This window comes from Pristiophorus japonicus, chromosome 14, assembly GCF_044704955.1.
Source record: "Pristiophorus japonicus isolate sPriJap1 chromosome 14, sPriJap1.hap1, whole genome shotgun sequence".
Taxonomy (NCBI): domain Eukaryota; kingdom Metazoa; phylum Chordata; class Chondrichthyes; family Pristiophoridae; genus Pristiophorus; species Pristiophorus japonicus.
Window position 1 is genome coordinate 105672006 of NC_091990.1, and position 14631 is coordinate 105686636.

The window sequence follows — 14631 nt, forward strand, 5'->3', positions numbered from 1 at the left end:
ATTTCCTGACTAATAAGGATTTCCTTCAGTTCCTCCTTCTCACTAGACCCTCGGTCCCCTAGTATTTCCGGAAGGTTATTTACGTCTTCCTTCATGAAGACAAAACCAAAGTATTTGTTCAATTGGTCTGCCATTTCTTTGATCCCCATTATAAATTCACCTGATTCTGACTGCAAGGGACCTACGTCTTCACTAATCTTTTTCTCTTCACATATCTACAGAAGCTTTTGCAGTCAGTTTTTATGTTCACAGCAAGCTTCCTCTCATACTCTATTTTCCCCTTCCTAATTAAACCCTTTGTACTCTTCAGCTGAATTCTAAATTTCTCTCAGTCCTCAGGTTTGCTGCTTTTTCTGTCCAATTTATATGCCTCTTCCTTGGATTTAAAACTATCCTTAATTTCCCTTGTTAGCCACGGTTGAGCTACCTTCCCCGTTTTATTTTTTACTCCAGACCGGGTATATAATTGTTCAAGTTCATCCATGTGATCTTTAAATGTTTGCCATTGCCTATCCACCGTCAACCCTTTATAATCATTCGCAAGTCTATCCTAGCCAATTCACGTCTCATACCATCGAAGTTACCTTTCCCTAAGTTCAGGACCCTAGTCTCTGAATAAACTGTGTCACTCTCCATCTTAATAAAGAATTCTACCATATTATGGTCACTTTTCCCCAAGGGGCCTCGCACAACAAGTTTGCTAATTAGTCCTTTCTCATTACACATCACCCAGTCTAGGATGGTCATTCTCGGCACTCCCAACCCCCGTCCTGTTCTCCTCCCAACCAGGACTTGCCCGAGAGCCGCTGTACCTGCCCCTGGAGTGTTTGATGGGACAGTGTAGAGGGAGCTTTACTCTGTATCTAACCCGTGCTGTACCCGCCCCGGGAGTGTGTGACGGGACAGTGTAGAGGGAGCTTTACTCTGTATCTAACCCATGCTGTACCTGCCCTGAGAGTGCTTGACGGAACAGTGTAGAGGGAGCTTTATCCTGTATCTAACCCGTGCTGTACCTGCCCTGGGAGTGATGAATGGGACAGTGTAGAGGGAGCTTTACTCTGTATCTAACCCATGCTGTACCTGCCCCGAGAGTGTTTGATGGGACAGTGTAGAGGGAGCTTTACTCTGTATCTAACCCGTGCTGTACCTGCCCTGGGAGTGTTTGATGGGACAGTGTAGAGGAAGCTTTACTCTGTATCTAACCCATGCTGTACCTGCCTGGGAGTGTTTGATGGGACAGTGTAGAGGGAGCTTTACTCTGTATCTAACCCCGTGCTGTACCTGCCCCAGGTGTATTTGATGTTTCACTGAATGCCTGAATGCCTGAATTGGGATATGGGAAATGCTCCTCCCTTTAAAGTAACATTGAACATTATAAAGAAAGCAGACTTTAAAATTTGTGATCTGGGTTACTGTCGATGAGATTTAAGAACAGCTGAATAATTGGCCTTAAACCCACAGAGGTGGGTAAATGGAGATAAGCATCAGATCAGCCATGATTTAATGGATTGGTGGAACAGGCTCGACGGGCTGCATGGCCTGCTTTTGTTCTTATGTGAATGTTTGTTTACTTTAATTGTGTATAGCGACTTGTGCATAATCCTATTACAATGTTCCCTAGCTCTTTCCCATAGCCCCTCTCCCACAGCCCGACCTGCTCCTTCACACACACATCATACAGCAGTGAGTGTTGGTGTCTGTACTTGACCCCTTGCTGGGCAACTTTCATCAGAACGTGGCTTGTGTGCAGATTGTACAACAACAACTTGTATTTATATAGCGCCTTTAATATAGTAAAACGTCCCAAGGCGCTTCACAGGAGCGATTATGAGACAAAACAAATACATTTGACACCGGGCCACATAAGGAGAAACTATAGCAGGCGACCAAAAGCTTGGTCAAAGAGGTAGGTTTAAAGAAGCATTTTAAACTCCTGCAGCTGATAAATTCTTCAAATCCCCATCTCAGTGGTGGGGCCGAGGTACAGGGACTCTAGTAGCTAAAACCCTTACACCCCCCACCACCCTCTCTTCTCCCCACCCCCACCCCAGCACACATTCCTCCGGTGCTCACTGACCCACATTGGCTCCCAGTCCGACAACGCCATGATTTTAAAAAGTCTCATCCTTTTTTTCAAATCCCTCCATGACCCTCGCCTCTCCCTATCTCTGTAATCTCCTCCAGCCCCACAACCCCCCGAGATCTCTGCGCTTCTCCAATTCTGCTCTCCTGAGCATCCCTGATTATAATCGCTCCACCATCGGTGGCTGTGCCTTCAGCTACCTGGGCCCTAAGCTCTGGAACTCCCTCCCTAAACCTCTCCGCCTTTCTCTCCTCCTTTAAGACTACCCTTAAAACCTACCTCTCATCTGCCATAATATCTCCTTATGTGGCTTGGTGTCAAATTTTGTTTGTTAATCGCTCCTTTAAAAGTCTTGGGATGTTTTACTACGTTAAAGGCGCTATATAAATACTATTTGTTGTTGGATTGTCAGCTGTTTAAAACTTGACCCAAGTTTGATTATTTTTTCAATGTTGTATTCTGAATAAAAACCCTTCCACAAAGTATCTGGAAAGTGCAATAACTCTGAGATATGACTTTGCCTTTGCTTGAAACAATTATCCTGTGAGACGCCAGAAGGCCCTAACCTGTTCTTCTCTGAACTTCTCTTTCTCCAGAAAGAAGAGCCTGAGGCTGATTCGATCCCATTCATTGTCCCTGCAGATCCCAACTTCCGATGGAACCTTCCCATTGACGTCCCCGATCGTGACCCCACAGACACCCGTTCAGAACATGCCGTTGTTTGCAAATCAGCTGCCCTATGACGTGCCTGAGTTCCAGCGAGTGACCATTACTGGAGATTACTGCGCGGGGGTAATGAGCACCTCACTACTCTCGATTTCAACATCCTCCTCCTTGTTTAAAAACCCCTTCATGGCCTCGTCACCTCAGCCCCCGCCCCACCACCCCCTGCTCCCTGCACCTCCCTATCCCTGTAACCCCCCTCCCGACCCCTACACCCCTCCCTATCTCTGTAACCTCCCCCAGCACTACACCCCTCCTTATCTCTAATCTCCTCCAGCCCCTACACCCTTCCTTGTCTCTGTAACCTCCCCCAGCCCTACACCCCTCCCTATCTCTGTAACCTCCTCCAGCCCCACACCCTTCCTTATCTCTAATCTCCTCCAGCCCCTACACCCCTCCCTGTCTTTGACGATATAACGAGCATGGTGGATAGAGGTGTACCGATGGATGTGGTGTATTTAGATTTCCAAAGGCATTCGATAAGGTGCCACACAAAAGTTTACTGCAGAAGATAGAGGTACGCGGAGTCAGAGGAAATGTATTAGCATGGATAGAGAATTGGCTGGCGAACAGAAAGCAGAGAGTCGGGATAAATGGGTCCTTTTTGGGTTGGAAATCGGTGGTTAGTGGTGTGCCACAAGGATCGGTGCTGGGACCACAACTGTTTACAATATACATAGATGACCTGGAAGAGGGGACAGAGTGTAGTGTAACAAAATTTGCAGATGACACAAAGATTAGTGGGAAAGCGGGTTGTGTAGAGGACACAGAGAGGCTGCAAAGAGATTTGGATAGGTTAAGCGAATGGGCTAAGGTTTGGCAGATGGAATACAATGTCGGAAAGTGTGAGGTCATCCACCTTGGGAAAAAAAACAGTAAAAGGGAATATTATTTGAATGGGGAGAAATTACAACATGCTGAGGTGCAGAGGGACCTGGGGGTCCTTGTGCATGAAACTCTTTTGAGTTTACCTGCGAAAACATAAAACATTAAACGGTGCCACCCGACCTGGGTGACACTCCAGACATTTACAAGGCCCTTTTTTTTTTTCCCCCCCTTTTTTTTTTTGTGTTTTTCTTTTTTTGGTTTTTTTTTTGGGCACTAAAATCACAATTTTCCCCAGTGCCCCCTATAAAAGGGAAGGGGGACACTAAAAGCACCGGCAATTAAAACAAATTAAACTTAAAAACGTAAAATCAAATTAAAATTTGGTTGCCGGGCATGATGATGCACTCCAGTCCCTCCGGTGCCCACCTCTCGCGGAAGGCCGCGAGCGTACCGGTGGACACCGCGTGCTCCATCTCCAAGGACACCCTGGACCGGATGTAAGAGCGGAAGAGAGGCAGGCAGTCAGGTTGAACGACTCCCTCGACCGCCCGCTGCCTGGACCGGCTGATGGCACCCTTGGCCGTGCCCAGGAGCAGTCCTACGAGGAGGCCCTCGGACCTACCCGCTCCCCTCCGCACAGGGTGCCCAAAGATCAGGAGAGTGGGACTGAAGTGCAGCCAGAATTTCAGGAGCAGCCCCTTCAAATAATGGAACAGGGGCTGCAACCTTGTGCACTCAATAAAAACATGGAACACGGACTCCTCCAGACCGCAGAAATTGCAGGCGGCCTGGGAGTCCGTGAACCGGCTTAAAAATTTGTTGCACGGCACTGCTCCGTGCACCACCCTCCAGGCCAAGTCCCCGATGAATAGTGGGAGGACCCCTGCGTAGAGTGCCCTCCATCGGGGACCCCCGCCTCCTCCGGACGGCAAGATGGTACGCCATGGCGTGTCCGGACGGCCGGCGAGGATGGCAAAGTTGAGGGTGTGCAGGAGCAGCCCGTACAGGAAACCCCTCCGCGCGGAACTGAAAGGCACGGAGGGGATTTCCCCGAGGCGGCTCAAGTTGTGAGGCGCCGGCACCCGAGGGAGGTTCCGGGGTTTGGCGCCGATGAGGAATTCCGTCCGGACGGGGGTCAGTTCGGACGGGATCTCCCCACGTGCTTGAGCCTCCTCGATGCACCTAACGGAGTCAAGGCCCAGAGCTGTTTTTAGCGACTCGATGGCATCGGCCGCGTGGCGGACGTTGGCAGAATTTAGGCGCCGCGCCAGCGTGTCTGGTGCCATCCAGCCCGCTCCTCCGCCATCGAGCAGGTCCCTGACCCTGGTCACCTCACCAGCCACAGCCCTCTCTTCCGACCGCCACATAAAACCTCGGCCGTGGAGGTACGGATTCCCGAGCAGCGGTTCCTGCAGGACGGCCGCCACTCCAGCCGGCGGAGAGCTGCGCTTGGTGGAGACTTTGTTCCAGACCCTGATGAGTTCCCTGTAAAAGACAGGCAGCTCCCGGAGGGCGGTCCTGGCACCCCCCAAGTTCACAAACAGGAGCTGCGTGTCATAATTGAGGTCGCGCTGCTGGCGGAAGAAATACCTCGCCAGAGCACACCACCTAGGAGGGGGCTCGACGTAAAGGTATCTCTGCAGGGTCTGAAGACGGAAAGTCGCGAGCTGGGCGCTGACGCACACCAACGACTGACCGCCCTCCTCAAGCGGGAGACTCAAGACCGCAGCAGAGACCCAGTGCTTCCTGTTGTTCCAGAAGAAGTCCACCAGCTTCTTCTGTGTCTTGGCGACAAACGCAGGGGGAGGGGTCAAAGTGACCAGCCGGTACCACAGCATTGCGGCCACCAGCTGGTTTATGACTAGCGCTCGACCCCTGTAGGACAGCACTCGGAGCAGTCCTGTCCAGCGCCCTAGGCGAGCGGCGACCTTGGCCTCCAGCTCCTGCCAGTTCGCCGGCCAGGCTCCCTCGTCGGGGCTAAGGTAAACTCCCAGATAGAGGAGATGGGTCGTGCTCCAGGCAAAAGGCCTGAGCTCCTCCGGCAGGGAGTCCACCCGCCACTGACCCACCAGGAGTCCGGAACATTTCTCCCAGTTGATCCTGGCGGAGGACGCGGCCGAGTAAATCTCCTGGCACTCACGCATCCTCCGCAGGTCAGCGGGATCCTCTACCGTGAGGAGCACGTCATCGGCGTAAGCCGAGAGGACGACCTCCACGCCCGGCCCTTGCAGAGCCAGTCCCGTCAACCTCGTCCGCAAGAGGCGCAGGAAAGGCTCCACGCAAACGGCGTATAACTGGCCGGACATGGGGCATCCCTGGCGCACCCCTCTCCTAAAGCGAAGGGGCGCCGTCAAGGACCCGTTAACCTTAATCAGACACTCCGCGGCGACGTACAAAAGTCGGATCCGGGCGACGAAATGCGTCCCGAACCCGAAAGCGCGCAGAGTTCCGAGCAGATAGTCATGATCCACCCTGTCGAACGCCTTCTCTTGGTCGTGGGATAGGAAGGCGACCGACAGACCAGCCTCCTGGGAACAATGGATGAGGTCCCGGACCAGATGGATGTTATCGTGGATTGTCCGGCCCGGGACCGTGTAGGACTGGTCGGGGTGGATCATGTGGTCCAGCACGGCACCAAGGCGAGCAGACATCGCCCTGGCGAAGATTTTGTAGTCCGTGCTGAGGAGGGAGACCGGGCGCCAGTTCTTAAGGAGGCGGAGATCGCCCTTCTTAGGCAGCAGGACGATGACTGCCCTGCGCCAAGAGAGGGGCATCTCCCCGGTCGCCAGACTTTCCCCCAGGACCCGCGCGTAGTCGCTCCCCAGGACGTCCCAGAACGCCCTGTGGAACTCCACGGTCAGCCCGTCCAGCCCCGGGGATTTTCCCCTCGAGAGCCGGGCGAGGGCACCGGTCAGCTCCGCCAGGCTTAGCGGAGCTTCCAGATTTTCGGCGCCCTCCGGGCTGACCTTCGGCAGGTCCTCCCACAAAACTCTACGCGCTTCCTCGCTGGACGGATCCGGAGAGAACAGAGCCCCGTAATATTCATGGACCCTGTTGTTGACGCCTTCCGGATCCGAGACGAGAGAGCCGTCGTCGGCCAGCAGCGTCAAGAGCTGCTTACGGACACTCTGCCTTTTTTCCAGCGAGTAGAAGAAGGGGGAGCCGCAGTCCAGATCCCGCAGGAACCGGATCCGCGACCTCACGAACGCGCCTCGGGACCCGACGAGCTGCAGGTCCTTCAGCGCGGCCTTCTTCGCTTCGTACACCGTCCGCAGGGCCGGGTCCTGGACGACTTGACCGAGACGGGCTTCCAGGTCGAGCACCTCTTTTTCTAGGCGCCCGACTCTGGCCGCCCGCCTCTTGGTCGACCCCCTCGCGTACTCTTGACAGAAGACGCGGACGTGAGCCTTGCCCACGTCCCACCATAGCCTCAAGGAGGGGAAGCCCCCCTGCTTCCTTCTCCAGTCGGACCAGAATCGACGGAACGAGTCCTGGAACCGCACGTCCTCCAGCAGCCGGTTGTTAAAATGCCAGTACGCGGACCCCGTCCTCGCGCGGAGCGAAGCGAGCTCCGCCCACACCAGGTGGTGGTCCGAACACGGCACCGGCCGCATGGAGGCCACCGGGATGCAGGAAACGTACGCCCGAGACACGTAAAGGCGGTCGACTCTAGACCATCCAACTCCAGGCCTCACCCAAGTAAAGGCGCTGGAGTCGGGGTGGAGATTTCGCCAGACGTCCACCAAGTCGAAGGACCCGACCAGGTCCCTCAACTTCTCCATCGCCGTCATGCACTGCGGGGCACCGGAGCGGTCCCTCGCCTCGAGGGTGCAGTTAAAATCCCCCCCGAGGACAATGCAGTCGCCGACGTCGACGGAGCCAAGAAGAGCGGACACCTCTTCAAAGAAGCGCGTTTGCTGCGGGTCGGGCTGAGGGGCGTACACGTTCACGAGATGGAGCGGCACGTCCCCCAGGCGAACCGTTACGTGCAGCAAGCGGCCTGGCACGGGCTCCTCGACCCCCAAGATCTCCGGCTGAAAATGCGGGCCCAGCATGATGGCCACCCCACTAGAAATGGCGGTGAGGTGGCTCATGCGGACCTCTCCTTGCCATTCCAGGAGCCACGTGGCTTCGTCTCCCGGAACGGTGTGGGTTTCTTGCAGGAAGCACACCGCATATTTCCCCTCCCGCAGGAGCGAAAAATTGTCAAATCTACGGCGTGCCCCTCTGCCGCCGTTGATGTTGAGGCTGGCTATGGTTATCTTCATGGCAAAAGCATAGTGCAACCTCTACCTTAACCTATTGTGGGGGAGGGAGCGGAGTCTTTTGTTGAACTCCGCTCCCTCCGCAGCCCAGCGAGGAGTCCCTCGAGCTCGCGCAGCTCAAGGTGTTGCGCCTTTGTCAAGGGCCCGCCCGCGGCCAAGGTTTTGATGGCGGCGCGGACGGACCCCTTGATCAGCTCTGGCTCGGACCATTTTCCCAGGGCCAGTCGGGCTTGGTTGCAGCGACCCCGGCTCTGGGCCAAAAAGTCCCGGAGTTCCTTTGCAGGAATGAGGATGGTCTCGGCGGCGGCCGCGAGCAGATCCACCGCCTCGCTGGCGGTGGTCTCTAGGTCTTCACCCGCGTCCCCCACCGAGTCCCCGTCCTCCTCCGGGAGGTGGCCGCCAGCAGCCGGCCCATCGACCGCACAAGGTACGGCAAATGAACCGGCCGCTCCAACCGGCCCTGGCTCTGCCCCGATCCCACCCCCAGGATCGTCGGCAGAGGAGTCCCCACTGGGCTCTTTTAAAAATGGTGCTGGGTCGGGAAATGACAGCAGAAGGGGTTCCCCCTCCTCCCCAGGAACCGGGGAACAAGGAGAGACCCGGCCATAGGAAATCCCCAGGCTCTCCAAGTGCTCCAGCTCCACAGCAAGAGGCGAGGGTGGGTGTTCCTCCCCCTCCCCGCTGCCACCCCCCGGCCCAGCATCTACAGTGTCATAATAAGCATTAATTTGTGTTTCTGCCGGGTCGAGCGACTCCCGGGGGAAGTTGGGTATTGGCTGGGCGGGCTCAGGTTCGGCCTCTTCGGCCCCGCCCGCCTCAGTCCCCGGGACGCCCGACCCGGCGGCAATGCATTCCTCCGCGATCCCCACGCCCCCCACGACAGGCAGATCTTCCACGCCATCCCCGGGAGGCAGAGGCTGGGCAGCCTCGACTGTCTCACCCTCCCCGGGGACAGACTCCTCTCGCCTACAGCGCAGCTTGGGGGCACTGGTTGGGGACGCGGGACACGCGGCGGGCACCGACTCCTCCGCGGAGGGATGTTGTTCCCCCTCCGCCTCATCGGAGCCGTGCCTCCTTTTGTTCCTGGGGGCGCGCGGAGTCAGGGAGACCTCCATGTCTGCCGAGGCCTCCCGCTCCGCCCCCCCCTTTTCCTTTTCTTGCCCGCGCCCGGGCCCCTCTGTGGTGTTGTTCAAGGGCTCGGGCACGGGCTCGGGGCACCCCGCGCTCGCCGGTGACGGGGTTGGGCTGAGCGCGGTGGTCAAATTATCTGGCGCACTGAGGGGACCCGCCTCTTGATGTTTTGCCTTCTTCCGCGCCTTCTTTCTGGTCGGACGCTCTCCCTCCCCCCCGCCGGAGGCCCTGAAAACAAAGGCCTCCGACGATGACCGCGCACCTACGGCTCCCGGCACGCGGACGCAACTAGGGGGAGGGGTGGCGGCGGCGCCAGCCTTGGCCGCCTTCGGTGGTTTGGCAGCCTTGGAGGCGGGGCAGTTCTTACGAACATGCCCCACCTCCCTGCAGGCATGGCACCGCACGCCGTCCGACGTCCAGAAGACGCGGTAGGCAGTCCCCTCGTGCATCACATTAAAGTTCCCCTCCGTCGTCTCCTCCCGCGCCAGCCGGACAAAGAGCTGGCGGCGGAAGGAGAACACGTGGCGCAGGCTGCTCTCCCTGAGGCCGAGCGGTATGGGGTTGATCCCTGACCTTACCTCCCCCAGTTGGTGTAGGTGAGGGAGGAGGAGCTCAGCGGGAACAAAGGGCGGGACGTTTGATATGATGACCCTCTGCGCAGTGGCCTCGAGAGGATCCACCGGCAGGAACGTCCCGCCCACCGTGAGCCCCTTTTCGAGGGCCAGGGACACCGCCCGCTCCGACCCCAGGAAGAACACAGCCTTCCAAGACATCTTGGAGGCTGCAACAATGGCCGAGGGGCCGACTACCCCAGCCATCGCCCGCACGCACTCCTCAATGCTCATTGTGGGGTGAGTGTAGCTCTTGACCCCGTGTTTTTTGGTGATTAATCTGAAAGGTGGCAGGGCAGCGGGTGGCGCAGGAGGTGCCGTGGAAGCGGTTGCCACCTGCGCATACGTCTTCGCTGGCCCTGCCACCGGCGTGGATGGGGTCGCCATCACGGGGTCCCTTTAAGGGCTACACCCACCCCAAAGTCACAGGCCTTAATGGTCTTAATTGGCCTCGTTTGATTAGACTGAGCAGAGGAGCCCTTAATGAGGTACCTCTCCCCTAGCTGGCAATTGGGGAGGGGCCTTGCTCCCTCTGCTCAGTTGTCTCAATTGTTTGTTGTTTTTTTAATTGATTTGGGAGGAAAAGGGCTCTCAGAGAGAGAGGGGAGAATCAGAGCAACAGGGAAAGAGAGAGGGGGGTGGGAAGAGGGGGGGAAAACTGCGAGGGCAGGTCTCCCCTTGCAGCTGTGGGTGGGTGCACTCCCCCGATGGCAAAACACACAAGCACAGTCTTTGGGTTGGTCTTCAGGTGGGGGGAGAAGATGTCTTCACCTGGGGTAGCTAGAGCTACCAGGCACACACTCCTAACGATGTTAATTGGGTAAATGAGAAAAAATCTTCAGCCTGGTAGCTCCAGCTATCCCAGGCTAGGCAAATGTGGGGGGTGGGGGGGGTTCCAATTGTGTGTGGGGCCTAGTTGTAAGCAAGGCCCCCACGCACACTTCCACACACACACCCGCGATGTTCCGGCCCTCAGTGGTCTTCTTTCCTCCCCCCACCGATACAACAAAGTCTGTTTGGGAAATGCACCCACACCCACCTGTAGAAAGTGTAGAGTCTCCCTCCTTCCACACTGGATGTTGTTGGTTTTTCCCCCTCTCTCCAACTCCTTGCAGAAATGGTAAAGTTGTTAAAAAAAGTTTTCTGTTCTCCTCCTCTCCCTCTGGGTAAAAGTTGGTGGTGAAGCCCCTTCCTTCCTTCTTTTCCTGGGCTGGTCTCAGGGCTCTCCAGGCAGGAGCTCAAGTTGATAGCTGCTCTCCTCACTGCTCACAGCTCCAACTGTGCAGGACACGCCTCCACTGCTCCACGATTGGTTCCTTGTGCATGAAACTCTTTTAGAGTCTACCTGCAAAACATAAAACATGTATCCGTGCCACCCGACCTGGATGACACACACAAGACATTTACAAGGCCCTTTTTTGGTTTTTTTGGGTTTTTTTGTGTTTTTTTTTGCACTAAAATCAAATTTTTCCTTTTTCCAGTGCCCCCTATAAAAGGAGAGGGGGACACTAAAAGCACCGGCAATTAAAACAAATTAAACTTAAAAACGTAAAATCAAATTAAAATTTGGTTGCCGGGCGTGATGATGCACTCCAGTCCCTCCGGTGCCCACCTCTCGCGGAAGGCCGCGAGCGTACCGGTGGACACCGCGTGCTCCATCTCCAAGGACACCCTGGACCGGATGTAAGAGCGGAAGAGAGGCAGGCAGTCAGGTTGAACGACCCCCTCGACCGCCCGCTGCCTGGACCGGCTGATGGCACCCTTGGCCGTGCCCAGGAGCAGTCCTACGAGGAGGCCCTCGGACCTACCCGCTCCCCTCCGCACAGGGTGCCCAAAGATCAGGAGAGTGGGACTGAAGTGCAGCCAGAATTTCAGGAGCAGCCCCTTCAAATAATGGAACAGGGGCTGCAACCTTGTGCACTCAATAAAAACATGGAACACGGACTCCTCCAGACCGCAGAAATTGCAGGCGGCCTGGGAGTCCGTGAACCGGCTTAAAAATTTGTTGCACGGCACTGCTCCGTGCACCACCCTCCAGGCCAAGTCCCCGATGAATAGTGGGAGGACCCCTGCGTAGAGTGCCCTCCATCGGGGACCCCCGCCTCCTCCGGACGGCAAGATGGTACGCCATGGCGTGTCCGGACGGCCGGCGAGGATGGCAAAGTTGAGGGTGTGCAGGAGCAGCCCGTACAGGAAACCCCTCCGCGCGGAACTGAAAGGCACGGAGGGGATTTCCCCGAGGCGGCTCAAGTTGTGAGGCGCCGGCCCCCGAGGGAGGTTCCGGGGTTTGGCGCCGATGAGGAATTCCGTCCGGACGGGGGTCAGTTCGGACGGGATCTCCCCACGTGCTTGAGCCTCCTCGATGCACCTAACGGAGTCAGGGCCCAGAGCTGTTTTTAGCGACTCGATGGCATCGGCCGCGTGGCGGACGTTGGCAGAATTTAGGCGCCGCGCCAGCGTGTCTGGCGCCATCCAGCCCGCTCCTCCGCCATCGAGCAGGTCCCTGACCCTGGTCACCTCACCAGCCACAGCCCTCTCTTCCGACCGCCACATAAAACCTCGGCCGTGGAGGTACGGATTCCCGAGCAGCGGTTCCTGCAGGACGGCCGCCACTCCAGCCGGCGGAGAGCTGCGCTTGGTGGAGACTTTGTTCCAGACCCTGATGAGTTCCCTGTAAAAGACAGGCAGCTCCCGGAGGGCGGTCCTGGCACCCCCCAAGTTCACAAACAGGAGCTGCGTGTCATAATTGAGGTCGAGCTGCTGGCGGAAGAAATACCTCGCCAGAGCGCACCACCTAGGAGGGGGCTCGACGTAAAGGTATCTCTGCAGGGTCTGAAGACGGAAAGTCGCGAGCCGGGCGCTGACGCACACCAACGACTGACCGCCCTCCTCAAGCGGGAGACTCAGGACCGCGGCAGAGACCCAGTGCTTCCTGTTGTTCCAGAAGAAGTCCACCAGCTTCTTCTGTATCTTGGCGACAAACGCAGGGGGAGGGGTCAAAGTGACCAGCCGGTACCACAACATTGCGGCCACCAGCTGGTTTATGACTAGCGCTCGACCCCTGTAGGACAGCACTCGGAGCAGTCCTGTCCAGCGCCCTAGGCGAGCGGCGACCTTGGCCTCCAGCTCCTGCCAGTTCGCCGGCCAGGCTCCCTCGTCGGGGCTAAGGTAGACTCCCAGATAGAGGAGATGGGTCATGCTCCAGGCAAAAGGCCTGAGCTCCTCCGGCAGGGAGTCCACCCGCCACTGACCCACCAGGAGTCCGGAACATTTCTCCCAGTTGATCCTGGCGGAGGACGCGGCCGAGTAAATCTCCTGGCACTCACGCATCCTCCGCAGGTCAGCGGGATCCTCTACCGTGAGGAGCACGTCATCGGCGTAAGCCGAGAGGACGACCTCCACGCCCGGCCCTTGCAGAGCCAGTCCCGTCAACCTCGTCCGCAAGAGGCGCAGGAAAGGCTCCACGCAAACAGCATATAACTGGCCGGACATGGGGCATCCCTGGCGCACCCCTCTCCTAAAGCGAAGGGGCGCCGTCAAGGACCCGTTAACCTTAATCAGACACTCCGCGGCGGCGTACAAAAGTCGGATCCGGGCGACGAAATGCGTCCCGAACCCGAAAGCGCGCAGAGTTCCGAGCAGATAGTCGTGATCCACCCTGTCGAACGCCTTCTCTTGGTCGAGGGATAGGAAGGCGACCGACAGACCAGCCTCCTGGGAACAATGGATGAGGTCCCGGACCAGATGGATGTTATCGTGGATTGTCCGGCCCGGGACCGTGTAGGACTGGTCGGGGTGGATCATGTGGTCCAGCACGGCACCAAGGCGAGCAGACATCGCCCTGGCGAAGATTTTGTAGTCCGTGCTGAGGAGGGAGACCGGGCGCCAGTTCTTAAGGAGGCGGAGATCGCCCTTCTTAGGCAGCAGGACGATGACTGCCCTGCGCCAAGAGAGGGGCATCTCCCCGGTCGCCAGACTTTCCCCCAGGACCCGCGCGTAGTCGCTCCCCAGGACGTCCCAGAACGCCCTGTGGAACTCCACGGTCAGCCCGTCCAGCCCCGGGGATTTTCCCCTCGAGAGACGGGCGAGGGCACCGGTCAGCTCCGCCAGGCTTAGCGGAGCTTCCAGATTTTCGGCGCCCTCCGGGCTGACCTTCGGCAGGTCCTCCCACAAAACTCTACGCGCTTCCTCGCTGGACGGATCCGGAGAGAACAGAGCCCCGTAATATTCACGGACCCTGTTGTTGACGCCTTCCGGATCCGAGACGAGAGAGCCGTCGTCGGCCAGCAGCGTCAAGAGCTGCTTACGGACACTCTGCCTTTTTTCCAGCGAGTAGAAGAAGGGGGAGCCGCGGTCCAGATCCCGCAGGAACCGGATCCGCGACCTCACGAACGCGCCTCGGGACCCGACGAGCTGCAGGTCCTTCAGCGCGGCCTTCTTCGCTTCGTACACCGTCCGCAGGGCCGGGTCCTGGACGACTTGACCGAGACGGGCTTCCAGGTCGAGCACCTCTTTTTCTAGGCGCCCGACTCTGGCCGCCCGCCTCTTGGTCGACCCCCTCGCGTACTCTTGACAGAAGACGCGGACGTGAGCCTTGCCCACGTCCCACCATAGCCTCAAGGAGGGGAAGCCCCCCTGCTTCCTTCTCCAGTCGGACCAGAATCGACGGAACAAGTCCTGGAACCGCACGTCCTCCAGCAGCCGGTTGTTAAAGTGCCAGTACGCGGACCCCGTCCTCGCGCGGAGCGAAGCGAGCTCCGCCCACACCAGGTGGTGGTCCGAACACGGCACCGGCCGCATGGAGGCCGCCGGGACGCAGGAAACGTACGCCCGAGACACGTAAAGGCGGTCGACTCTAGACCATCCTACTCCAGGCCTCACCCAAGTAAAGGCGCTGGAGTCGGGGTGGAGATTTCGCCAGACGTCCACCAAGTCGAAGGACCCGACCAGGTCCCTCAACTTCTCCATCGCCGTCATGCACTGCGGGGCA

At 57.7% G+C, this 14631-nt stretch overlaps 1 protein-coding gene across 3 annotated transcripts in view; it reads left to right on the forward strand.

The window, feature by feature from the left end:
• The window catches only part of ampd3a (adenosine monophosphate deaminase 3a), an 82686-nt gene that overhangs the window by 14168 nt on the left and 53887 nt on the right, over positions 1 to 14631 (forward strand). For all 3 annotated transcript variants that reach the window (XM_070899446.1, XM_070899445.1, XM_070899447.1), the window contains exon 3: positions 2680 to 2875. In XM_070899446.1, the coding sequence (XP_070755547.1) occupies positions 2680 to 2875 (196 nt within the window). The remainder of the gene's footprint in view (positions 1 to 2679; positions 2876 to 14631) is intronic.